This window comes from Panthera leo, chromosome E2 (genome assembly GCF_018350215.1).
Source record: "Panthera leo isolate Ple1 chromosome E2, P.leo_Ple1_pat1.1, whole genome shotgun sequence".
Classification (NCBI taxonomy): Eukaryota; Metazoa; Chordata; class Mammalia; order Carnivora; family Felidae; genus Panthera; species Panthera leo.
This window is the reverse complement of record NC_056693.1, coordinates 11,406,394-11,431,913: the sequence shown is the minus strand read 5'-3', so window position 1 is coordinate 11,431,913 and position 25,520 is coordinate 11,406,394. Positions and strand designations below refer to the sequence as shown.

General features: G+C 55.5%; 2 protein-coding genes across 4 annotated transcripts in view; one reads left to right on the top strand and one right to left on the bottom strand.

The window, feature by feature from the left end:
- Positions 1–4,047, top strand: part of MARK4 (microtubule affinity regulating kinase 4) — a 29,853-nt gene extending 25,806 nt beyond the window's left edge. For 2 of the 3 annotated variants that reach the window (XM_042918480.1, XM_042918479.1), the window contains 2 exons: positions 976–1,020; positions 2,723–4,047. In XM_042918480.1, coding sequence (XP_042774414.1) covers positions 976–1,020; positions 2,723–3,059 — 382 coding nt within the window. In that variant the 3' untranslated portion in view covers positions 3,060–4,047. Of the gene's footprint in view, positions 1–38; positions 119–975; positions 1,021–2,722 lie in introns of all 3 variants that reach the window. The other variant, XM_042918481.1, reaches the window with a different exon arrangement.
- A 3,054-nt stretch (positions 4,048–7,101) lies between these two features.
- On the bottom strand, positions 7,102–17,878 carry CKM (creatine kinase, M-type). The gene is made up of 8 exons (XM_042918571.1): positions 17,786–17,878; positions 15,312–15,522; positions 14,391–14,545; positions 13,862–13,994; positions 10,471–10,642; positions 9,348–9,471; positions 8,022–8,211; positions 7,102–7,506 (listed from the first exon to the last, which is right to left on the bottom strand). Exons 2-8 carry the CDS (start codon positions 15,502–15,504, stop codon positions 7,328–7,330), a joined length of 1,146 nt encoding a protein of 381 aa, XP_042774505.1. The 5' UTR covers positions 15,505–15,522; positions 17,786–17,878; the 3' UTR covers positions 7,102–7,327.
- Positions 17,879–25,520: the final 7,642 nt, after the last annotated feature.

Sequence of the window (25,520 nt, the reverse complement as noted above, 5' to 3'; positions counted from 1 at the left end):
CTCCTTCGTCACCCTTCACCTCGCCCCTCACACTACAGGGTTACCCTCGATCCCTCTAAACGGCAGAACTCTAACCGCTGCGTTTCGGGCGCCTCTCTGCCCCAGGGATCCAAGATCAGTAAGTCCCGCCACCCTCTGCTGTCCCCGGCTCTGCCTCCCTGTCTGCATGTCTGACCTGTGTGTACGGGCGAGGGGAGGGGGACTCTGTGCGAGCGGGAGGGGCACGGGTTGGGGGATCTGGCTGTTCGTTTACTCATTTAATAAACAATAGTCTGGCCTCTGGAGCCGGACTCTTGAGGGGTGGACCCTAGCTCTGCTGAGTGACCTCGAGGAAGTCACTCAACCTCTCTGGACCTCACTTTCTTCTGTAAGACGGAGTAGCGGTGACAGTGCCTTCCTCAGAGGGTTATCGGGTGGACTAAAAGGTGGTGTACGGGCTGAGCTTAGAATGTTGCCTTGCAAAAATGACGTTATGTTTACTTACTGAGCGCCTGGCGCGATCTTAGACCCCGGATGGAGGGAACAGAACGTGTAAAATCCCAGCCCAGGCAGAGCTGACGTTCTACACGGGGACCCAGACAGTAAATGAGTACTGAGAAGAAAAAGGGCAGGGAAGAGGGGGGCAGTTTTAAATGGAGCAGGCCTCACTAAGGAGGTTTGAGCAAAGCCGGAAGGAGGGTGTATGTATGTGTGTCCGTGGCCTTCTATACGTACCTGTGTGCCTCTGCCCCCCCCCCCCCTTTCTCTTTCGTCTTCCAAATTCTTCAGTATCTTTCCTACGACCTGCACTAACCATTTCAGAATGGGCTCCCCCCTCCTGGGCACGGAGACTCCCAGCCCTCCCCAGCCCAGCTCCAGCCAGCAGGGAGGGACCAGGGCTGAGGCAGGGGCTGCCCAGAGTCCTGGAGGCAGTGGGTTGGGGGAGGGGGCTCCGTGTGTGCAGATTAGACACTCTGCCCCCCTCCCCTCCTCTAGGGTCACAGACGAACCTGAGAGAATCGGGGGACCTGAGGTCACAAGGTGAGTGCATGAGCCTACCCTGACTGCCACACTAGCCCCTCCCCCTTTGCCTGCCTCAGACCCAGCTGCCTCGTGTCTGCACCTCCCCTATCCACCCCCCCCCCCCCCAACACACACACACCATTAGATGGGACCTGAGCCTCCTCCAAGCCAGCTGCCTGAATGTCCCTCTGACCCTTCTTCCTCTGCCGGCCCCTCTTATGCCCTGTCCCCCGTGACTTCCTCCGATTTCCACCCCCATCCATGAACATTGTCCCTTGACCATATTTAACGTCAGCCTGTTCCACCTATGACCAACTCCTCCTGTTGGCACACCTTTCCCCCCCTCCCCCCTCCCCTCCCCTCCCTTATCCAACGAGGCATAAGTGTTGCCAGGAGCTCTGGCACACATTACCTGTACAGCCCCACATGGTAAACAGTTTAGACTTTGAGGGCCAGGTAATCTCTCGTCGTGCCTATTCGGCTGTGCCATCGTAGCACGAAAGCAGCCATAATCAGTACAAAACCAAGTGGGTGGTGTGGGGGTGCGATAGACCTTACTTACAAAAGCAGGCAGCCCCATGCCACCTCGCTGAGCCCCGCTTCAGCTTGACACAAGCCCAGTCCCTGTAAAGACCCCAGTGCAAATAAAGAACCGCCCCTCCGGTTCCAAAGGTCCCAGGACTGACTCTCATTGGCTGGAACGGAGTCACGTGCCCATCCCTAAACCGATGCCTGTGGCCAGAAGGGTGGAGGACTCTGATTGGTGGGATCTGGTCATATGCTCAGCTTTGAACTAATCGCAGTGGGCAGGGAGGTGGAATGTGTTCATTGGCCAGAGCCGAGTCACGTGCTCAGCTTGGAGCTAAGAGGCCAAGGCCGCCCCGCCTAGACCAGAAAGACGGGATGTGCGATGCATCTCAAAGAGGAGCGCTCTTGGTGCTTTGGGTGGGATGGTTCTTCATTGGGCTGGACCCACTCACACACTGCAGCACATGCATCATCCCTGAACCCCCCCCACCCCCCCCCCCCCAGCTTAATGCCAGCGGCACCCCCATCCCCAAACGTTGTGGTGCTCCATAAGCCTCCAGAAATTTCCAGATACCTCTGGAGGGACGGTATGGCTTTTAGGCGAGAATCCCTGGTCTAGAGTGAGGAGGGTTGGTCCTCTGAGGAAAAAGGGATTATTCCCAGGAGGAGGATGTATTAGGAAACCAACCAAGCAAAGAGACTCCTCCCCCCCCCCCCCCCCCACCCAATAAGAGACAGGAATCAATTTCTCTGTCACATGAACCATGTGACTGGGCCAGGCTGGCAGGGCCCCTCTGTTCCATGAGGTCATGCAGGTACCCAAAGGTTCTTCAATCCCCAACACTTAGGGCTCTGTCTTCCTACAGTCGAGGTTCGTTCTGGCCGCAGCCGGGGCGTTCTTATAGGAGGTGGGGCAGGAGAGCCGAGGGCTTGCGGGTTTCCTTGGAAGGGGTTCCCCCCACCGCTTGCACTCACATCCGGGACTTTTGCACTCAGGCCGCAGCAGAGGCCGGGCAACGTAGTCTCCAGCCGGGCAGCCGTCTGTACCACTGAAACTCTGTCCCCGTCCCTGGGATCAGAGAGGGAGGTGGGTTTTGAGGGACGCCTAGGAGCCCGTCCCCGGGTGGGAAGCGTGGGTTACCCCTTTCCTCTCCTGTCCCCGTCTTTGACCCGTGATCTCTCCCCGCCCCAGTTGCCATCTACCTTGGGATCAAACGGAAACCGCCCCCCGGCTACTCCGATTCCCCTGGAGTGTGAAGCTGACCAGCTCACGCCCGCCCGAGGCCCTGATGGCGGCTCTGCGCCAGGCCACCGCGGCCGCCCGCTGTCGCTGCCGCCAGCCACAGCCGTTCCTGCTGGCCTGCCTGCACGGGGGTGCGGGCGGGCCCGAGCCCCTGTCCCACTTCGAAGTGGAGGTCTGCCAGCTGCCCCGGCCGGGCCTGCGGGGAGTTCTCTTCCGCCGCGTGGCGGGCACCGCCCTGGCCTTCCGCGCCCTCGTCACCCGCATCTCCAACGACCTCGAGCTCTGAGCCACCGCGGGCCCGGGTCCCCTCTTCTTCCTCTCCCTCGTCCCCTTCGCCTCTACGGCAGGGAGAGGGGGCAGGGAGGGGAGTCTCCCTCCGTCATCACCTCAGCTCCCGTGAATCCGACGTGGGGACAGAGAGTGTCCCCTGCGCTGTTGTCCGGGGCCGCTGGGCAGGAGAGAAAAGCTTGGGGGCAGAGCAGGGGGAGCTGGCACCTTCCTCGAGCCTCCAGCCGGTCCTGCCCCCGCCCCCCATCACCCCAACGTGGGGCACCTGAGGAGACTCTGGGGGCAGGGCAGGCGCAGAAAGGGAAACCGAGGAAACTTCCATTCCCACCCCCTTTCCCCCAACAGCTCAAGAATTAGGCCTTGGGCGGGGGCCGGAAGGGTTGCTGAGCCTAAAGACTGTAGAAGAGGGGAGGGGGGCTGGGAGTGGGGGTCAGAGAGGCAGATTCCTTCCCCTCCCCTGCCCTCCCCTCATGCTCGAACCCCCCCCTTCCTGCCCCAGGCTGGCGCGGGGCACTTTGTACAAATCCTTGTAAATACCCCCCACACCCTCCCCTCTGCAGAGATCTCTCGAGGAGCTGCCGGTTTTTAAGTTATTACACCCCCACCCTCCTCCTGTCAGCCCCCTCACCCGCAGCCTGTCGCCCAATAAACTTAGGAGAGTCCCCCCTTCCCCACGCGGACCCCGGGCTTTTCCTTCCCTGCCCTCACCTGCGGCTGAGATGAGGAGGTGCGTGACTTTGGGCCAAGTGGTTCCTCCTCTCTGAGCCTCGGTTTTCTCATCTGCAGAATGGGAGTAGTGGGGGGGTGAGGGTCAAGGATGATTGTGGACGAGGGCAGGACAGAACTCAGCCTCATCCAGGAGGCCCCCGGTTCCTATATCGGTCCCCCATTCATCCACTCACGTGCCCACCACATGTTATACCGGACTCTAAGCCACTTCTTAACTCCAGTAGTACATTTATTCAATAAACAGTCATTGACCTGTGCCTACTCCGTGCCAGGCCCGGTGCTGGACACGGAGACACAAGGAGCCCCTGTCTGTGGGGGACGGGGGTTCTGACACAAACACTAGAGAAACCATTGCTTTGGGGAGGCCAGGAGAGAACGTGAGGGGAGTCGGGGAAGCCACTCCAGAGAGGAGAGGATACCGGAGTTGGACTTTGAAGGACGAGTAGGAGTTGACCGCGCATGGGGTATGCGCTGGGCAAAAGCCGGTTTGTAGGAGTGCGCGATAAGCCTTCAGAGAACTTCGGGTAATTTCGGTGTGGCTGCTATGTTGGGGCCGGTGGAGAATTAGCAAGAGAAATACCGTGTTAGGACTAATAATCCATCTACACATAAGCAAAAGTTATTTGTTTGCTTATGTTCCTTAATAGTCTGGGGGTGCCCGACTTCAGGTACGGCTGGATCCAGGCAGCAGGCCACCTCACCTCTGGTTTTATTTTACCGTGAGGTTAGTGGTTTCACCCAGCAGTTCCAACCTCTCATCCCTTTGTCTAGTTTCCCTTCGTCTAGCAGAAAGTTGCTCATTGCCTACTTTTGTCAAAAATCCCAAGACAGGCTCTTATTGGCCCAGAGAAGTCATGTGACCATCCCTGAACCAGTCACTGTTGCTCTGGAGTGGCCAGGCCCCTACCTAGAGCTGGACTTAGAGGGGTTCCCCAGAGGAAAGTCCAGGTGACCTTAGCCAGAGGAAGGAAATGGAAACTGAGTAGAGTTAAGCAGTAGGTTGGGGGCGGGGGGGGGGGGGGGGGGGGGAGCGGAGGAGCTTGTTTACAAAAGGCCAAAGTGAGCGAGGGGTGGGCTCTCATCCAAGGGCACTGGAGAGCCATTGGAGGATTGTATGTAGGGAAGAGGCTTAGTTTACTGTGCCTCAGTTGCCCACTTGGGGCGTGGTAGAGTCTGCCCTTGTGTTCTTCATGGGGCTGATAGGAAACTAAAATGAAAACGGGGGGTTGGTAGAGACTGAGTGGTCAGCGTGGAAAAATTCAGGGTCTGGGGCAGAACCGCATTCCTGCCTTAAGAGCGAGGCCAGAATAGGGGTCTGCTGCAAAGTGTATATATTGAGTCGTGGGAGTGGGTGGGGTGGGGACCCCACCAACCCTGTCTGGAAATCTCAATCCCTGAGGGCTTCCCGTATGCCCAGCCCTGTGCTGGGGACATAGTGGTGACCAAGACTGCCCCAGCCCTGCCATCATCAGGCTCAGTCTAGTGGAGAAGGCAGCTGCATCCTCAGTGATGATCCTGGGTCCGGGGGTGGGGTGGGCAGAGGCTGGGGAGGGCCAAGGGGGTGCCAGTCGTAGCCAGGGAGGGCTTCCTGGAGGAGGAGGAGCTCAGCAGCAACTGGGAGAATGATGAGCAGCTAGCTAGACATGGCGGGTAGGGAGCTGGTGTTCTAGGTGGAGGGAACGGCTTGTACAATGGCTAAGAAGCAGGAGAGAGCACGGCAACTGGCCTATGGCTGGCAGTGAGCAGAGTCACCGGGAGACACGAGGCTGGAGATGTTGGCAGGGCCCTGAAGGCCGTGGAGAGGGGCTTGGGCTTTCTTCCAAGGGCACTGGGGAGCCACGGCAAGGTTGTGAGCAAGGGAGAGGCAGGGTCAGGTTTATGCTGTGAAGGGAGCGAAGAAGACAGGTCGGGAGGTTAGGGAGAAGGTCGAAGTGGGACAGAAGGTGGGGAGACAAGGGCCAGATTTGAGGCTTATGAGGCAAGATGGGCAGAACGGGCACCTGGACCGCAGATTTGGCTCAGACCGGGCGGCTGGAATGTTTGTGGTCTGTGTGGCTCCCCGGCGGCCGGGGGGGGGGGGGGGGTCAGAGGACGGAGCTGGGGTTAGTGATGGGATCTTCATTTGGGGACAGTGTTGTAAAGGACACCCTGACATCTGACAGATCCTGCCTTTCTCTTCTAACCTTCCTGTTTCAGCAATTTCTCTGGGAATTCTCGGAGACCTCCTCTGGCCTCAGTTTTCCCCTGGAAAACAGAGTACATTTCTTGATCTCTAAGGGCCCTTTACCTGTGTGCCTTCAGGTTTGAAAAATTCCCTCCCCCAGGTCCCTGAGGACTCTGTCTAACACTTACTCTGCCTCACGTTTCCTTCTGAAAGCTTTGCCTCTTTTTGAGGCCGCCGCTCTGCCTGTGCTGGTGGAGACCTCAGCCTATTGGGTCGAGCAGAGGTGATTGACGTGGTCAACACCCAATCCACGTTGACCTGCTTCTGGCCTTCTATTCCCCGCCCCTCCCCCTGTGCCCGACCCTCCTTCCTGGGACCAAGCTCTCCAAAAGGTGGGTCCCTGAAGACTTCGCGGGGATGCTAGGCGCCAAGCCCCGGTCTGGAGGAGGAAGGCGCATGGGCACATGCGTTAAGGTGGGAATTGCAGGGTGTCAGGAGCAAAAGTGTACAGACGAGTCATGGGCGAAAAACGGGAGCGATGAGCCTTCAGGGAAAGGTGCGCACCTCAGTTTGAAGAATCGAAACTAATAGGACTGCATTCTAGGAGATGTGGGGAGCTATGGCAGGTTCTTGAGCAAAGAAAGGGAAGTTTAAAGGACTGGCAGCAGCTATGGATGGATGAGGGGAGGTCACACAGAAAGAGGCCGGTGAAAAGTATAACGGGGTATATGTGAGGAGATGCACGTTAGGTCTCCAACCGGAGGCCCGTGGGCCAGATTCAAGTCTCAGACATTTTGTTTGGCTTACGTTTCTCCCTGGTGTGGGTCCTGTGTCTGAGATCCGAGCACGAGTGATTGATTGGGAGCGGAGGTTGGGAAGGGGTCACGCCTCTCTGGCTCTCAGATTCCTCGTAGTTTGGGATCGGACTGTGCACTTGCCTCATTTTAGGGATGGGGTAAGACATGACTAGGGAGGGCAAGCCGCACAGCGGCCAATGGCAAAAGCCCCTCGTCCTCTTGCTCAATTGCTATCGCACGAAAGCTAAGGCCGCCGTTTCTTTTATTTGTTGCTTTGAGTGTAGAAAAAGCATGAGCTCCAGATGTGCCTGCCAGCTCTCCATTAGCCAGAGTTCCTGGTGGTGGGCGGAGCTCTGGGAAAAGGAGACTCGGGGGGAGGTTTTTCACTGGCCACAACTCAGAGGATGAAGCCCGTTGGTTGGAACTCTGGCTGGAAATGGAATTCCGAAAATGGTGGAAAGAGCCCCCGGTGGACCGAACCCTTTTGGAGGGGGGGGGGGGAGGGGCGGGGCTCCGATGGGCCGAGTCCTCCCTTTGGCTGGGGCTCCAGCAGTCGGCGGCGGGTGGGCTGGACGCCTATTTCTGGGCGGGGATCATGTCGTCGATGGACTGGCCCTTTTCCAGTTTCTTCTCCATCTCCACCATGAGCTTCACACCATCCACCACCAGCTGCACCTGTTCCACTTCGGACGAGCCCAGCCGATCGGCGTTGGACACGTCGAATACTGAGCCCACAGCAGCTGTGTCCACACCACCTGCAGCAGCAGGAGGCAGGGGCATAAGGAGCGAGCGGAGATGCAGGAGCGGGGCCTGCGGCCCCTGTGCCAACTGAGCTGGCCGCACGTACTGAGGGCCTACTGTGTGACAGGTTACGTGCATGCAGAGCCTCCTAAATGTCTATTCATGGGCTCACGCCGCCGGCTAATTTAGGTACCTCGTGCCTCAACCCTCCAACATGAAAATAGAGCTTGATGGCCAAAAGTGAGCTCTGGAGCGAGAATGCCCCGGGGTTGAGTCCTGGCCATCCTCTCCTTTATAGATGGTAAACCGAGGTTCCTAGGGGGCACGGGGTATACACATGCGTGTTATATACCCATGATATCGTATCGATTCCTACGGGATAAGGCGTGCTGATGCCCATTTACAAGAGGAGGAAACTGAGGCTCACAGAGGGGCAGCCCTCGTCCACCCCACAACTCGCGTGGGTGCTCCGCCCCCACAAAGGGTCCGCCCCCGACGCCGCGGCGCGCGCATGCAAGCAGAGCCGCACCTGTGCCCCGCTTCTGCAGGCGCAGACGGGTGAGGATCTCCTCGAACTTGGGGTGCTTGCTCAGGTGCGCCAGCTTGACGTGCACGCCTCCACGCAGCCCGGTGCCCAGGTTGGATGGGCAGGTGAGCACGTAGCCCAAGTGCTCGTTCCACATGAAGGGGTGGCCGGCCTTCTTGAAGATCTCCTCAATCTGAGGTAAGGGGAGAGGATCTGGGGTCAGCGCCAGGGGGCGCCCCCCAAAGACACCCGCAACTCGAACGGGGCTGGGAGGGACACAGCGTGAGCACGTGGGTAGGGGGTGGGATTCCGACAGGGTGGGACCGGAAAACCGTGAGGGGTGAGCTTCTGAAGGGAGGGGCCCGACGACCCTGGTGGAGCCAGGGCTTGAGAACGCTTTAGAGCCGAGTTCTTAGGGGCGGGGCTTGGGCAGGATAGGGATGGGTGGAGCCAGGTGCGTGTGGGCGGGGCTTAGGCATAGGGTGGAGCCGGCCTCTTGGGGGCGGGGCTTAAGCATAGGCTGGACCTGGTCTCTTGGGGGCGGCTTGGGCGCTGGGTGGAGTCGGGTTCTTAGGGGCGGGGCTTGGGCGCTGGTGGAGCAGTCTCCTTGGGGCGGGGCTTAGGCGTAGGGTGGACCCGGTCTCTTAGGGGCGGGGCTTGGGCGCTGGCGGAGCCGTCTCCTTGGGGCGGGGCTTAGGCATACGGTGGACCCGGTCTCTTAGGGGCGGGGCTTGGGCAGGATAGGGGTGGGTGGAGCCAGGTGCTTGTGGGCGGGGCTTAGGCATAGGGTGGAGCCGGCCTCTTAGGGGCGGGGCTTAAGCGTAGGCTGGACCTGGTCTCTTGGGGGCGGCTTGGGCGCTGGGTGGAGTCGGGTTATTAGGGGCGGGGCTTGGGCGCTGGTGGAGCCGTCTCCTTGGGGAGGGGCTTAGGCAGAGGGTGGACCCCGTCTCTTAGGGGCGGGGCTTGGGCGCTGGCGGAGCCGTCTCCTAGGGGCAGGGCTGAGGCATAGGGTGGAGTCGGTCTCTTAGGGGCGGGGCTTGGGCACTGGCGGAGCCGTCTCCTTGGGGCGGGGCTTAGGCATAGGGTGGAGTCGGTCTCTTAGGGGCGGGGCTTGGGCACTGGGTGGAGCCGGTCTCTTATGGGCGGGGGTTAGGCATCAGTTGGACCGGGTCTGTTGGGGGGCGGCTAGGGCGCTGGGTGGGGTCGGGTTATTAGGGGCGGGGCTCGGGCGCTGGGTGGAGCCGGGTTCCCCGGGGGGGCGGGGTCTTGGAAAGCGGGTGGGGCGTTCAGCGGGGGTCAGAAGTCTGCCGTGAGAGGCAGGCTACCCACCTTCTGCAGCCCCACGCAGAAGCGGCGGAAAACCTCCTTCATGTTGCCCCCCTTCTCCATGGAGATGACTCGGAGGTGGTCTTCCTCGTTCACCCACACCAGGAAGCTCTTGTTGTCATTGTGCCTAGGGTGGGGCGCAGGAGGAGGCCAAGGGATCAGTCCCGCGTGGCCACCCCATTCCCGCCCCCTGGCAAAAGTACCCACCGCAAGGGGGCCCCGGGCCTGAGGAGTTTGAGGTGGTGACACCGGCTCCTGAAAATCGCGGAAGCTTACACCTGTAGACCCTAACGTCCTAGAATCTGAGAAATCGCCAGTCCTAGGATCAAAGACTTTTAGGGTCTTAAGTCTTTGAACAGCATTAAATTACAGACTCTTGGAATTTCAGAATCTTTGAAAAACAAAAGCTGGGAATCAGAATTGATAAATCTTGGAAATCCTACTACTGGTCCCAGGACCAATCTTCCCATCACCCTGTGACATCTCAGATAAAACATTAAGATCTGGAAATGTCTGCAACCGTGGAATCACAGAATCTGAAATTAGTGGAATCTTAGAACCCAAAAATATTTAAAATGTGTATGTCTTAGAACTCACACATTCTCCTGGTCATCGGAAACCTAGGCTTTTGAAACCTTTGAAAATCTTTGCCTATCAGAATCAGGGATTCAAGGATTCATACAAACCTAACTAGCAACAGTCGAAGATAAAACTAATAGCCAAGATGTTGGTCACTTACTATATACCAGACACTGGTGTATATATAGAGAGAGAAAAGGAGAGAAAGAGCAGGGGAGAGGAGCAGAGGGAGAGAGAGAATCTCACGCAGGCTCCACGCTCAGTGTGGAGCCCAATGTAGGGCTCGGTCGGCACAGAAATGTTAAATAATGTGCCTGAGGTCACATCTAGTAAATGGCAGTGCTGGGGTTAGAACCCAGGGAGTCTGGTTCAAGTCTAAGTCCCTAATTGCCACTTCCCTGGTCCAAGTTTCCTAAAATGTGACTCACAGACCACAAAGTAGGCAGGGGTGGAAGGCGAGGTCATTGTCTGGGGCGCCTGGAAACATAATTGTTTTTATGGTGTTGGCTTTGGTGAAGGAATGGGGAGGGGAGTGGGGGGACCTCACCAGATGCCGCGGGCGTCGGGCCAGTCTCGGGCCATGCCTGAGGCCAGCAGCAGTGGGGACACGGGCTTGTCGAACAGGAAGTGATCGTCAATAAGCTGCTGCTGTTCCTGCTCGGTCATGCTCTTCAGAGGGTAGTACTTCCCCTTGAACTCGCCTGTCAGGCTGTTGAGGGCTGAGGGGCCACACGAGGGAATGGTCAGCAGCCTGCGCCCCCACAACCTGGACGGGGAGGCCCCCGGAGTCCCCACACTGCTGCCCCCAACGAGCCTGGGGTTGGGCCCGTGGATGTCCTAACGGCACCCGAACACTAGGACGAAACCCAAATTCGCGACCTGTCCCCGAAGCATGCTCCCTCCTGCCTGCCCAGGCTCCGGGAACAGCCACGCCATGCGCTCTGCCCAGAAACAGGGAATCTCCCTTTCCTTGACCCTGGCATCCCATCCGCCTGGGAGCAACGGTGTGCTGGGGCCCCTTCAACCGGCCAGCCAGACAGATGATCAAAATCTTAGGAATGTGGGGAACCATCAGTAAAAATTATTAAAATATACCACACAAAATATTTGTGTACATTCATATGTAGAATGAATGTATATTATGCACATATGCATAATATATATTTCTGTAATATGTATGTATTTATATACATTTTATACATTTTTATGTAATGTTCTATATCACATACTATCTACTTACTATATCATATTGTTAAAAATAACTTATATAGGGGCACCTGGGTGGCTCAGTCAGTTAAGTGGCCAATTCTCGGTTTCAGCCCAGGTCATGACCTCACGGATCGTGGGTTTGAGCCCTGCATCAGGCTTCGCGCTGAAGGGCCTGATTGGGATTCTCTCTCTGCCCCTCCGCCCCTCACGCTGTCTCTCTCTCTCTCTCTCTCTCTCAAAATAAATAAATAAGCTTTAAAAAATAATAAACATTTATATAAACTTACAATTAAATATATTATATTTAATTTTTTTAATGTTTGTTTACTTTTGAGAGAGAGAGAGAGACAGAGCCCAAGTGGAGGAGGGGCACATAGAATCCGAAGCAGGCTCCAGGCTCTGAGCTGTCAGCATAGAGCCCGACGTGGGGCTCGAACTCCTGGACTGTGAGATCATGACCTGAGCCCACATCGGATGCTCAACCAACTGAGCCCCCAGGCGCCCCTTAAATATAGTTAAAACATAGGTAATAAATACTCAAAAGTATTGCTTCCTAATTATTTTACTCTTTCTTTTAAATTTTAGAGAGAGGGGGCACGAGCAGGGGCGGGGTCAAAGAGAGAGAGAGAGAGAGAGAGAGAGAGAGAATCTCAAGCAGACTCCATGCTCAGTGTGGAGCCTGACACGGGGCTCGATCCACGACCTGGGGACCATGACCTGAGCTGAAACCAAGAGTCTGACGCTCAACCGACTGAGCCACTCAGACGCCGCCTACATTCTGGAAGTTATTTTCATTTTTATTATCTACATCCTTGAAGTTATTTTCATCTGTATCTGTAAGGTGGGAATACTATGTAAGGATATGTTACCGCCCACCTTTTCCCGTCTTTCTATGACACCATGTTCATAGCTCAAAATTGGCCGTGGTAGAATTTATACCATAGAAATTGGCAGTCGCTATAGATTGGGGCTTTTTCTTTTTTCTTTTTTTTGAGAGCTAGTTGTTTAACACTTACCAGAACAATATGCCTGCCCACCTTGATGATTCTACCTCCCAAAGATCCCTGCTGTCTCTCCCCATCCCGTTGCCTATCTCCTACCCTCACCTGAACGACTGTGCCTTCCCCTCACGGTCTCTCTGCTCCTACCTTTGCCCACAGTCTGTTCCCCACCCAACAGCCAGAGGACTCCATGGCTTCCATCTCCCTCAGAGTCAAAGCCAAAGCCCTCCGGAGGGCACACAAGGCTCTGTGCAACCTGGCCACTCATACTCCTCGGACCCCATCTCCTCCCCCCGCCTCCACTCAGCTCTAGCCACACTGGTCTCCTGGCTGTTCCTCCCACACACTTGCCCACCTCAGGCCCTTTGCACTTGCTGCTCTGCTGGCCTGGAATTCTTCAGGCTCCTTCCTTGTCAGTCAGGTCTCCTCCTTTCTAAGGGAGCTCCCCTGAGTCATTCTGTGACCCACCCTCGTTTCTTGGCTACATGGCATTTGGGAATTATTCTTTTGTTGGTTTCTGTGTTCCCTCTTATCTCCTCACCAGGCTGACAGATCTGTGAGAACAGCGACCTCATCCATCCTATTCATCATGAAAGCCCCCAGCTCCCTACTCAGGACCATAACAGCTGTAAATGTTTGCTGGTTGGATAGATGGATAGATGATGGATGGATGGATGGATGGATGGATGATGGATGGATGATGGATGATGGATGATGGATGATGGATGGATGGATGGATGGATGAATGGATGGATGATGGATGATGGATGGATGGATGGAGGGATGGATGAATGGATGGATGGATGATGGATGGATGGATGGATGGATGGATGATGGATGGATGATGGATGGATGATGGATGATGGATGGATGGATGGATGGAGGGAGGGAGGGATGAATGGATGGATGGATGATGGATGGATGGATGGATGGATGGATGATGGATGATGGATGGATGATGAATGGATGGATGGATGATGGATGGATGGATGGATGGATGGATGGATGATGGATGATGGATGGATGATGGATGGATGATGGATGATGGATAGATGGATGATGGATGGATGATGAATGGATGGATGGATGATGGATGGATGGATGGAGGGAGGGAGGGATGATGAATGGATGGATGGATGATGGATGATGGATGGATGATGGATAGATGGATGGATGATGGATGATGGATGATGGATGGATGATGGATAGATGGATGGATGATGGATGATGGATGATGGATGGATGGATGGATGGATGAATGGATGGATGGATGGATGATGGATGATGGATGGATGATGGATAGATGGATGGATGATGGATGATGGATGATGGATGGATGGATGGATGGATGGATGAATGGATGGATGGATGATGGATGATGGATGGATGATGGATAGATGGATGGATGATGGATGATGGATGATGGATGGATGGATGGATGGATGGATGATGGATGATGGATGGATAATGAATGGATGGATGGATGATGGATGGATGGATGATGGAGGATGGATGGATGGGTGGGTGGATGGATGGATGGATGGAAGTCAGGTCCCTGGTGTCTACAGGCAGAGATCTGCTCAGATCTGACAGCACCCTCAGACTTCCACCAAGGGTAGTGCTGCCAGCCATCACTCACCAAGCAGCTATGATTTACCAAGCTCTTTCCATGGAGAAGCAGGGCCAGAGCTGGGTGGCCCCAATGGTGGGCAGGGTGGGGGTTCTCACCTTCCACGGAGAGCTTCTCCACCGCCCGGCGCTCGCCCCGGGAGCAGTGGGGGGGCAGCGTGTAGCCCTTGATGCTGCGGCCCGTGCGGACGCGGCTGCTGAGCACATAGTTGGGATCCAGATCGTCTCCGCCCTGGAGGGCAGGAGTGGGGGGTCAGGGCTGGGCATGCCGCCCAGGCTGCCCCTTCCCCAGCAAGCCTGTGACCCCCCAGATGCTCCCCGTTCTTACTCTCTGCTACTTTTTTCAGCTCCTCCTTGCCCCGCTCGCTGGGTTCTCCCTTCTCTGTCCGTCCCTCCATCTGTCTCTCTCCCCGCCCCTCATGCGTCCCTGTTTTTCTCTCCAAGCATCTCTTTCCCCACCTTGGCCCCCCACTTCCTGTGTCTCTTCATCTCCCTCCCTGGCTCCCCTCCCATCTGACCCCAGCCTCCTGGTCTGTCTTCTGTGCCTCTCTGTCCCTCTGTCCCTCTGTCTGCCTCCCTCCCTCCCCCATCCCTCCCCTCTGGTGGCGGGTGGGAGGGGGTGGCTGACCTTGAGGTTCTCATGGTTGAGATCGGTCTTGTGCTTGTCGGTGGGTTTGTAGCCCCCGTGCCGGTCCTGGATGATGGGGTCGAAGAGATCCTTGAAAACCTGGTAGGACTCCTCGTCGCCAGCCACACAGCCCACGGTCATGATGAAGGGGTGACCTGGGGATTCAGGGTGAGGTCAGAGCTGCCTGTCCCCAGCAAGGAAGGCCTGGGCTCCTGGGTCCAGCGTAGACTCTGTGTGTGTGTGTGTGTGTGTGTGTGTGTGTGTGCGCGCGCGCGCGCGCCTGTGAGTGTGTGTGTTTCAGAACTGCAGAGGCTGAGGGTTATGTGGATGGGGAGGGAAGGCTAGGAGAGGTCTAGGCAGCATCTGGGGTGAGGGCAAGGTGCTGGGGGCAGGGCAACGGAGAAAGGAGAGTCTTGGGGGGCCAGTTACAAGGTACTAAAAATATGACCACTTCAGAGTCCCCAAATCACATACTCTTCCTTTACCTAAACATTTTCAAAAGCTTATTAGACTATCGGCTCCCACAGATGATAAGAGACTTGAACAGCCCTCGTGTTCCCAGAGGGGAAAATAGGGGTCTGGAAAGAGGGGCCCTCCCTCCTCAATGGCACAGTGAGTTGGAGGCTAGGACGTGCTCTTTTGCCTCTGGTGCTGCTGACCCTCGCAGGGTGTCCTTGGAGAAAGAACCAGAGCACCAATGACATCCCTCCTCAGATCCCGAGTGGTGGCCCTGTACCAGGGGCTGCTCTAAGCACTTGTGTGCGCCGACTCCTATGTGTTCGCAACACGGGTGCCCATTTTTCGGATGAGGAAACTGAGGCCCAGGGAGGTGGGATCGAGGCCTGGCAGGCAGCTCCAGAGCCCCCCTCCCCCCCCCACTGCCATTCTAATCCCTGTCCCCGCTCCACCAAGGAGGCTTACCTGGGTTGTCCACACCTGTCTGGATGACGTCGTCCAGAGTGAAGCCGGATGGAGTCTCCTTGTCCCGCAACTTCTTGTAAATCTCAAGGGTCAGCGCCTTGGCCATGTGGTTGTTGTGCTTGCTGAGGTCAGGGTACTCCTCCTCAGGCTTGTAGTTCAGCTTGAACTTGTTGTGGGTGTTACCGAACGGCATGGTGGCGGCGTGGGGGGCCTGGTGGGCAGGGAAGGTGGAGAAGGTTAGCTCGCGTCCAGCAGAGACCAGCAAGGGAACAGAGCAAGGTCTGGGGGTCGACGGCTGCATGACTGGGGACAAGAAGGGCGCCCTCTCTGAGCCCCTGCGCCTTCACAGGATGCATCCGAACTCTATGGCTAAGATCCCAGCTCGGTCACACCCTGACAGGTGACCCCAGACTAATAATCTTGCTAGAGACAGTTTCTCCAGCTGGAAAATGAAGCGGGGGGCCTTTGGGATGGAATAGTAATGCCGGCATGGATAAAAGCGTAGTTTCCAGGATCAGACAGCCCGGGTTTAAATTCCAGGTCTGCCACTTACAAGACGCTGTGTGACCTTGGGCACCTTGCTTAACTTCTCTGTGCTTTCAGATTACTCATGTGTGGAATGGGGGGGTCATAATAGCACTCATCCCATGGGGCTATTGGGAGCACGAAAGGAGCCAAACTACGTAAAGCACTTGGGATAGTCCTGGCTCACAATAAGCATTATTTTGCTTGGCCATTATTATAATTATTGCTGTTATTTTTTTTAATTTTTTTAATGTTTATTTTTGAGAGGGAGAGACAGAGCACAAGCGGGGGAGGGGCAGAGAGAGAGAGAGAGAGAGAGAGAGAGAGATACAGAATCCGAAGCAGGCTCCAGGCTCTGAGCTGTCAGCACAGAGCCCGACGCGGGGCTCGAACTCACGGACCGTGAGATCGTGACCTGAGCCGAAGTCGGCCGCTTAACCGACTGAGCCCCGCCCCGGGCACCCCTGTTGTTATTATTTTAAAGGCCTGCGTGAGGAGTTTCAGAGAAGGTGGAGGGTGCTGCGGAGAACGAGCGAGCGTGCGAGCAGAGAAGGGACATCCTGTCTGCGGAGGTTCCTGGGTTCAAGGGATGAGGGGCAGGGTGGAAGGGAAGGCTGGGTGGCCGTCCCCACCCCTGTCTGCTGGCAGCCCTCCCTCAGGGCTCCGTTGAGAAGAGCTCAGCTGCGGGAGTCGTCAGAGCTGGGTTCAAATGCCACCTGGGCCACTTCCCTGCTGTGTGACCCCCAAGCCGGTTGCTCAGCCTCTCTGAGCCTCTGTCTCCTGTGGACTAAGCCTCGCCTAGGGGGTGGCCAAGAGGACTCTTCAGACTCCATCATGAGGCCAGCTGATCACATGCCCTCCCGTGGAGCTGGGGCCTGCTACCTGGAGGGCCGGCTGCTGTTGTTACCCTTACGTTTATCCATAAGAGCCAGGAAGGGGGAGGGACTCTTCAGTGGCCGTGGCAGGACTGGGAGCTCGCTCCCGGCTCCAGGAGTGGGAGGCAGGTAGGATGGTGAGAAGGGAATCAGGACCAGGGGGGAGCCGAAGGCTGCGGCATCAGGCCAGGGGCGGGTGGAATTCACCACGGAGCTGCCGTCCAGGGTTGGGGATTATTTATAGTCTGGCAGACTCCTCCTCCTCCCCCCCCCCAGCTGCTGTCCCCCCCACCCCCACCCCCCACATTCCAGGGGCTCGGCTTGCGCCAAGTCAGCAGGCCGGAGACAGGTGGGCCAAGGAGGCCGGGAGGACACGCGTCCAGGCCTCGGGCCTCAAGGGCTTCCAGCCCAGAAACCCCCCTTCATGCTCTCCCACCCCCACCCTGCAAGAGACATGTCAGCAGAGGGCACGGAGGCAAGGCGGGGGTGGCCCAGAGACACAGACAGAAATAGCCCCAGCACCACACACACACACACACACACACACACACACACACACCCCTCCAAGCTCAGGGACACACCCGGGGTGCAGGCACCCATGCGGGAGCCACAGAAAGTCCAGAACACAAGGTCACACTGTTGTGGGACACCACGGGGACCCACAGAATCACAAATGCCAAGACCCCGCGGAGCCTGCTCTTGCAGACCCTGCCGGTGGACATACGGACACTCCCCGCGGCTCGTGCCATCACCCCCCCCTCCCCCCCGTCGTTCTGGTGACAAACCATCACAATCACAGGCCCCGGCCTGCAGCCCTGCAGCCCCTCAGCCCCTTGCAGGGGTGACAGCTGGCAGCTGGCAGGACTCCCTTTGTCTCCAAGATCCCTCCCCGTGGCCCTGCGACACGGACCCTGCGGGCGGTGGGGGGGGTCACAGGTGGAGGTGACTTCCAGACGCAGGGCCAATCTCCCCACACACCAACCCTCCTGTGTGTAGGACCAGATCGGCTGCTGGCACCAGGGGGGGGGGGGTCCCCATTCTGGACCCCACCCTGATTCCCACCCCCAGTGGTACCTGGCTGGGCTGTGCTGAAAGGGGCTGTCTGTATCCTGGAGGCGACACTGACCCAAAGGAAGGGCCTGTAGCCCTGGCCTTATATAGGGGGGCCGGGCTGTGCAGCTGGGAGGGGCTGCCCCCCGGGGAAGGGAGCTGGAGGGCGGCTGAGCCTCTCACCTCGCTGCCCGGGCACCGTGCCCACCCTGAACCCAGGCATGCCTTGTGCCCAGCCCCATGGCCTTGTATGGGCTGCCCCAGGGGCTGAGCGTCACATCAAGCTGATTCCCTGACCAAGTGCTGAGTCGGGCTGGCAGGGACAGCTGGCCCCCCGCCCAGGACACGGGACCGTGGCAGGGGACGTCCCAGGCACGTAGAAGCCACCCTCCCCTGGCCCTGCACTGGGCCGCCAGCCCCTCCTATGCCCAGACCTCTCCTCCAGCCCCCAGTGGCCTTGACCTGGGCAAACAGCGGGTCCTGAGGCCTGCACCTGGGGAAGCCTTGCAATAGCCCCCCGGGAGGCCCGGTATCTGGTTTTGCGGAGACTTGCCCGTTGTCACCCAGCTATGGGGAGCACTTGGCCAAAGCCCAGGCCTGAACGCAGGACAGTGTAAGCCCAGAAGCCTGTGCTTGGGTGCACAGTGAGTAGGAGGGAAACTGAGGCTCTCCTGAGTCGAGAGGATTGGAACTCGAGGCCAGGTTGGGGGAAGGGGTTGCCCGCCCCCCCCCCAGCCACGGGGCTGACGCTGAGAGATTTCCGCTGGGCTGGCAGGGAGGGGACAGGGAGGGACTCATCCTGGAAAGGAGCTTATTTTTAGAGGGCGCTTCGCTGTCGCCTCTGCAAAGACCTAGACCCCAGGCGCTGGGGCTGGGGGGACACAGGGACAGGTGTTGGGGGGGTGGGGTCGCCACGTGTCTGAGTTAATTATAACCCGGCGTGTCGGGTGTCCGGGGTGTCACCTCCTTACAAGGGCAGCCGCTGACCCGGGAGGCCGCCCCCACCGCAGGGCGCAGGGGAAGGGGGCTGGGCAGCCACTTGGGTCAGAGCAGAGCACCCGCCCGCTCCTTCCCGCCAGATCCGGGCGGAGCAGGGACACTCCACCGTGACAGGGACCTGAAGGGCTGAGGAGCACATTCTGTGGACGCAGGGGTGGCTGAAGGAAGCTGCTTCCTCTGCCTAGAGGGCGCCAAGATTGCTGGGCAGGCGAGGCGAGTCCAGGGGCCAGGAGGAGTCCAGGGATCACCCAGGATTACAACCAAGAAGAGACCGTCCTTTTTTCCTCTGGGGCTCCTCCCTCCTCCCAGGTGTCCCCCATTTCTTCCCAGGCAGGTGGGGACGGACCTAGGGAAAGGGGGGCCTCTCTGCCTTTCCCCAGATTCCTGGTGGGGAGGGGGTGCTTAGAAAACTTTTCCTTGGGGCCCAGCCCCTGGTCTCTCCACCCACTGTCCCTTCCCACCAAGGTCGGAGTGGCAAAGCTCTCCTGCATGGCTAGGGAAACTGAGGCCCAGAGAACCAAAAGGAACTACACTGCAATAGTGAGGCATTTATCACGTCAACAATATTTTTTAAGTCTATTTATTTATTTTGAGAGAGGGAGGGAGGGAGGGAGAGAGAGAGCACGCAAGAGCAGGGGAGGCAGAGAGAGGAAGAGAGAGAATCCGAAGCAGCCTCTGCCCCGGCAGCACAGAGCCGGGCCCTGGGGCTCGAACCCACAAACCGTGAGAACATGACCTGAGCCGAAACCAAAAGTCGGATGCTTAACCCACTGAGCCACGCAGGCGCCCCTCAACAATTCTTTATTAAGCACTTACTGGGGAGACAGCAGAAAACAACCAAAACCACTGCCCTCATGGAGGTGACACTTTAGTGAGCGTGGAAAGTAAACATATGCTGTAATGTCAGGGGCCACAGGGCTCTGACAGAAAATCAAAGAGGGTAAGAGGTGAGAGCGAAGGCACAGCGGAGGAGGTCAGGTCAGGCATGTCAGGGGAAGTGACATCTGAGCAGCGACCTGAGGGGGAGAAGGGAGCCAGCTATGTGAGGATCTGGAAGCGGAACAGCAGGTGCAAAGGCCCTGAGGTGGGAGTGGCTTGGAGTATCTGAGAGACAAGGAAGAGGCTGGAGGGCTGGAGCAGAGGGGAGAGTGGGAGGAAGAAGATGAGGGGATAGGAGCAGACCCATGGGACCCTAGGGACCATGGAGGAGTTTCCAGCACGCTGTGAGTGGACGGGAGCCCCTGAGGGCTGTGAACAAGGGAGAGACAAGATCCGGACACATCACACACACGTGCACGCACACACATACACACACACACACAGGATTCAGCCCAGCCCAGCCCCCTGGAGCCCTAATAACCACTTATGGGGACATTTGACATTCCTTTTGGCCACACAACATAAGAAGCACTTTCTGTGTTTGGGGAGGTTGCTGCCCTATGACAGCCTCCTTTAGAGAAGCCAAAAATGGCAGAAACTCGGTTTCCCAGAATCCTTTGCAGCACTATTCCAGTCGTGTGACCTGGGCTGGGTGGCTCAAACACAGGGACTTGGGTCATGAGCTCTACTCCTTTACCTTCTTTGAGTCTCATAGAAACAGTCGGCCCTGGGGAGCCAAGACCCCCCCCCCCCGCCCGGTATATTCATCCCGGGCTCCAACCTCCCAAAGCCCGTCAGTCTCCCAGGCCTCCCCCTACCCTAGCTCAAGACCTCCTTCATGTTCTTCCCTTCTGCCCTCACCTCCTCCCTGATCTCCTGCCCCAAGCTGCCCCCTCCCACCTACTCTCTACCTGCAGCTTGCTCCGGCGCATAGAACTTGCCATGGCTCCCCAGTGCCCTCAGGCTACATGAGTATTTGTTGACTCCGGAAATAACAGTAGCCTTATCGGTCCATTGGAAACCATTCTACCCAGCTCATGCAGAAAAGGGCCTGACTACCAAATATTAGGTGCTTACAAAAATCATTGAAAGGGTTGAACATCTCTCGCCTCCCCCCCCCCCCCCCAGAACCACGCTCCCTTTAGAATGCTGGACACGCTAGAAGGAGGTTAGCATGGATGTTGAGTGGCCACTCCACAGTCCCCACCCTAACCGTTAAGTCTTAGGGAGCACTCCTGTATGTCAAGTGTAACGCGAAGTGCATTGTATATATTAACTCACTTAACACACCCAACAGTAAAGCTCAGAAAGGTGAAATGACTTGCCCAGGGTCGCGCAGCCTGAGAAGGGGCGGAGCTGGGAATCAAACAGGCACAAAGCTGCCGAGAGTAGGTTCAGGCTTTGACGAAGACAATGTACAGGCCTCTCCGCAAAGTCACATTGTCATCCCAGAGTCCCTTTCCTGGGGGACCTTCGGGCCCTGGTAATTTGGACCTCCTTCCCATGCCCCCTTCATCACCCCGGCCTTCTGGCTTCAGGGCCCAAGCATTGTATGTGTTTCAACCAATTTAATTCCCTGACCGTCCTAAGAGGTGTGTATTGAAAATTTCACAAATCAGAAAAGTGAAGCCCAGAGAGGTCGAGTTACTTGCCCAAAGTAACACAGCTGGGAAATAACAGAACCAAACTGGCCCAGGTAGTTAGTCCCTGAGTTTGTCTTTCTTATCCCTCCCCAATCCCACCTCTTCCTGCTGAGGCTCCATTTTACAGAAGATGGACACTGAGGCTGCAAAAAGGGCCAGGAGGGGGTGCCTGGGTGGCTCGTCCGTTGAGCCTCTGACTCTTGATTTCAGCTCAGGTCATGATTCCAGGGTCGTGGGATCGAGTCCCACATTGGGCTCCATGCTGAGTGTGGAGCTTGCTTGAGATTCTCTCTCTTTTCCCTCTGTCTCTCTCCCCAACTCGTTCCCTTTCTCTTTAAAATAATTTTAAACGGGGGGGGGGGGGGGGCAAGGATTGACCCAAGGCAACAGCCGGCATACTAGAATTTCAGGATTCTAAAATTTTAGAATTTTCCTTTCACCCCTAAGCCCTGGCATTACAGAACATCCCTGCTCCCAAACCCTCCCTTTTATCTACCACCTCCTCTGTCCCCACCCCTCCCCTAGGGATGAGGCTGCCACCTCCAGGAGAGGCTCCAAGAAGCAGCACTTCACCCCCATGAGCCATCACCCCAGAATGCTCTCCTCACCCAACTCCAAAATGCCTCTCCCAATCCTGGCAGTCCACGAACCCAACGGTTCAGGGAAGACAAGACATAAATCCAAGCCAGTCCCAGAACTGAAGAACCAGAGAGTTAAGGACGTGTCTGCTCCTTCTTGTTCCCCAAGAATCCCTGCGATCCACTGGATGTCAGACCTCCCGGTGGTGGAGCTGGTGGCAGAAAGACAGGCAAACAAGATAGTCTTTCATGACTCCCCACCAGCCCTACTCCAGTCCCTCCAAATCCATCTTTATCAACATAGCTATACATTTTCCTCTAGGGGTCGCTTTAGCTGCATCTTAGTTTCTTGCTGTTGTTTTTTGGTTGTTTTTACATTCTACTATTTCGAATGTGTTCTTTACTTTGAAAATGTTATATGTGGAGTGTATGGACGGTCACATTTATTAATATTTTAGTCTCTTAAATTTACCTCTGTGTTAAGGTATAACTTATATACCGCAAAGCGCTCTAATCTTAAGATCGATGAACTTTTATGTATATGTATATCTGAGTCACCAGCACCAAGATAAAGCCCTCCAAAAAGCTCTCCCATTCCCCCTCCCCATCAGAGTCCCCTCTTTTCTCCAACGGAACCACTATCCTGGCTTTTAAAACCCTAGTTTAGCTTTGCCTGTTAATTGAACTTCATGTAATATAATCATATATTCTTTTATTGAGTTTCTTTTGCTCAACATTCTGTCTCTTGAGATTCATTCATATTGTCACATGCAGCAATAGATTGTCCTTTTTTAAATGTATGTTGAGACAAACAGAGAGAGAGAGAGCACAAGCGGAGGAGAGGCAGAGAGAGAGGGGGACGGAGGATCCAAAGTGGGCTCTGTGATGACAGCAGAGAGCCCGATGCGGGGCTTGAAGTCAAGACCAGTGAGATCATGACCCGAGCCAAAGTCAAAGCTTTACCGGCTGAGCCACCCAGGTGCCCTCGGCAATAGATTGTCCTTTAGCAAGTTTTGTTGTAGAGTAGTTTGATGATTGGTCATTTCTAAATATTTTCTCATTTCTGTTATGATTTCTTCTTTGTCTTATGAATGGCTTTTTTTTTTTTTTGAATGGCTTTTTAAAAAAATCTTTTTATTGGGGCACCTGGCTGGCTCAGCAAGAAGAGCACGCTGCTCTTGATGTTGGGATCGTAAGTTCAAGCACCAATTGGGTGTAGAGATTTCCATATGTAAATGGATAATATATATATATATATATATATATATATATATATATATATATATGTATATGTATAAATGGATAAAAGATGAGACATCACTTAATGAAATAATGTGCTAATATGCAGCTGATGGGGCCTGGGTGGCTCAGTCAGTTAAGCATCAGACTTCAGTTCAGGTCATTATCTCGTCATTCGCGAGTTCAAGCCCCACATCGGGCTCTTTGCTGTCGGTGCAGAGCCCGCTTTGCGTCCTCTGTCCCCCCCCCCTCTGCCCCACTCGTACACACACACACACACTCTCTCTCTCTCTCTCTCTCTCAAAACTAAACATTTTTTTAAGTTAAAAGAAAGAAAAACTTGGCAGCTGTTAAAAAGAATAAAGGTAATCTAGGGGCACCTGGGTGGCTCCGTCGGTTGAGCATCCAACGTCAGCTCAGGTCGTAATCTCCCGTCTGTGAGTTCGAGCCCCGCGTCGGGCTCTGTGCTGACAGCTCAGAGCCTGGAGCCTGCTTCGGATTCTGTGTCTCCCTCTCTCTCTGCCCCTCCCCTGCTCGTGTTCTGTCTGTCTCTCTCAAAAATAAACGTTAAAAAAAAAAAAAGAAAAGAATAAAGCTGATCTATAGGTACCGCTTTGGAACAATTGCCAAATGTCTTAATCCATTCAGGATGCTGAATTACCGACTGGATGGCTACTAAACAACAGAAATTTATTGCTCATGGTCCTGGAAAGCGGGAAGTCTGAGAGCAGGGTGCCAGCTGCTCAGGTGGAGGTCCTCTTCTAGAACACAGACTGCTTGTATCCTCACGAGGGAGGAAGGATGAATCCTAATATCATCACCTTTGAGGGTTAGGATTTCAACATGTGAATCTGGAGGGAATACAGACATTCAGACCATAGCACCAAGATATATCGGGGGGGGGGGTTGGAATATGTATCTATTGCCACAAAAATGCCATGAAACACACCACACCAAAATGCAGTCACTTTATTTTTTTTTATGTCTATTTTTGAGAGACAAAGAGCACGAGTGGGGGAGGGGCAGAGAGAGCCCGGGACAGAGCATCCCAGGCGAACCCAGTGGTGACAACAGAGAGCCCGATGTGGGGCTCGAACTCATGAACCGTGAGATCATGACCTGAGCCAAAGTCGGACGCTCAACCGACTGAGCCACCCAGGTGCCCCAAAATGCAGTCACTTTATTTTTTTAAAATTTTTAATGTTTATTTTTGGGAGAGAGAGAGAGGGAGAGAGAGAGAGAGAACAAGCGGGGGAGGGCAGAGAGAGAGGGAGACCCAGAATCCGAAGCAGGCTCTAGGCTCTGAGCTGTCAGCACAGAGCCCGGCGCGGGGCTCGAACCCACAAACTGCGAGATCATGACCCGAGCCGAAGTCAGATGCTTAACTCACTGAGCCTCCCAGGTGCCTCCCGAAATGCAGTCACTTTAAAACAGATGTGCGTTTGGCTGAGAGGTGGCTGATCTGGGCTGGGCTCAGCTGGGAAGGTCTGCCCAATACTGTTAAAAGCAAGAAGAGCAGGCCCCAAATAGAGCCATTTATGCTAAGCCCCATGTCACCAAACTGGGACTTAAGACGGTTTCAGCTCTCCTGGAAATGCAATGTTAACCCGGTCAGTCAGGAGTCACCTGATCAACACTAGGAAGGTCATTCTCCTGATAGATCTCTGCCATCCCCTAAAGGAAAAAGTAACCTCGAAGTAATCAACCCACTTTTTTGCATCGTTTAAATTCCTTGTTCCTGCTCCCTCTGCCTAAAAGGTCTTTGATTTTCAACAGCTCCTGGGGACCCCTTTCCATCTGCTGGGCTGGGACGGGTTCAAATTGATTTTTGCTCAAAAAAACTTCTAAACTTTGTAACGTGCCTCAGGTTACTTTTTAACATTGTGGGGTGTGGGCCAAAGGGGGGACAGCCACACGAGGGAAGCCTTTCTCACACCTCTTGTTGGTTGCAAACGGAAACACTCTCAGCCTCTTAAGGTCTAAGCCCAGACCTTAGGGGGACAGAGGATCCGAAGCAGGCTTTGCCCTGACAGCAGCCAGCCCAATGCGGGGCTCAAACTCACGAGCCATGAGATCATAACCTGAAGTTGGATGCTCAACCGACTGAGCCCCCCAGCAATGCCCCAACATTAGTGAACTTTTTAAATTAAAAAGAAACTGGTGAGTTTAAGAAAAAAAAAAAAAAAAAAAAAAACATGGCTAAGAGGGAGGGGCATGTGGCTGGCTCAGTCAGTAGAACATGCAACGCTTGATCTCAGGGTTGTAAGTTCGAGCCCCATGTTGGGTGTAGAGATTCCTTAAAAATAAAATCTTAAAAAATAATAATAAAAATAAAAACTGTAGCCAAGAGGCGAAAATAGAAAAGCCCGCAAGTCATGTGCCCATTTTCCCGGCACGGCAAACTGAGGCCTTCAGTGATAG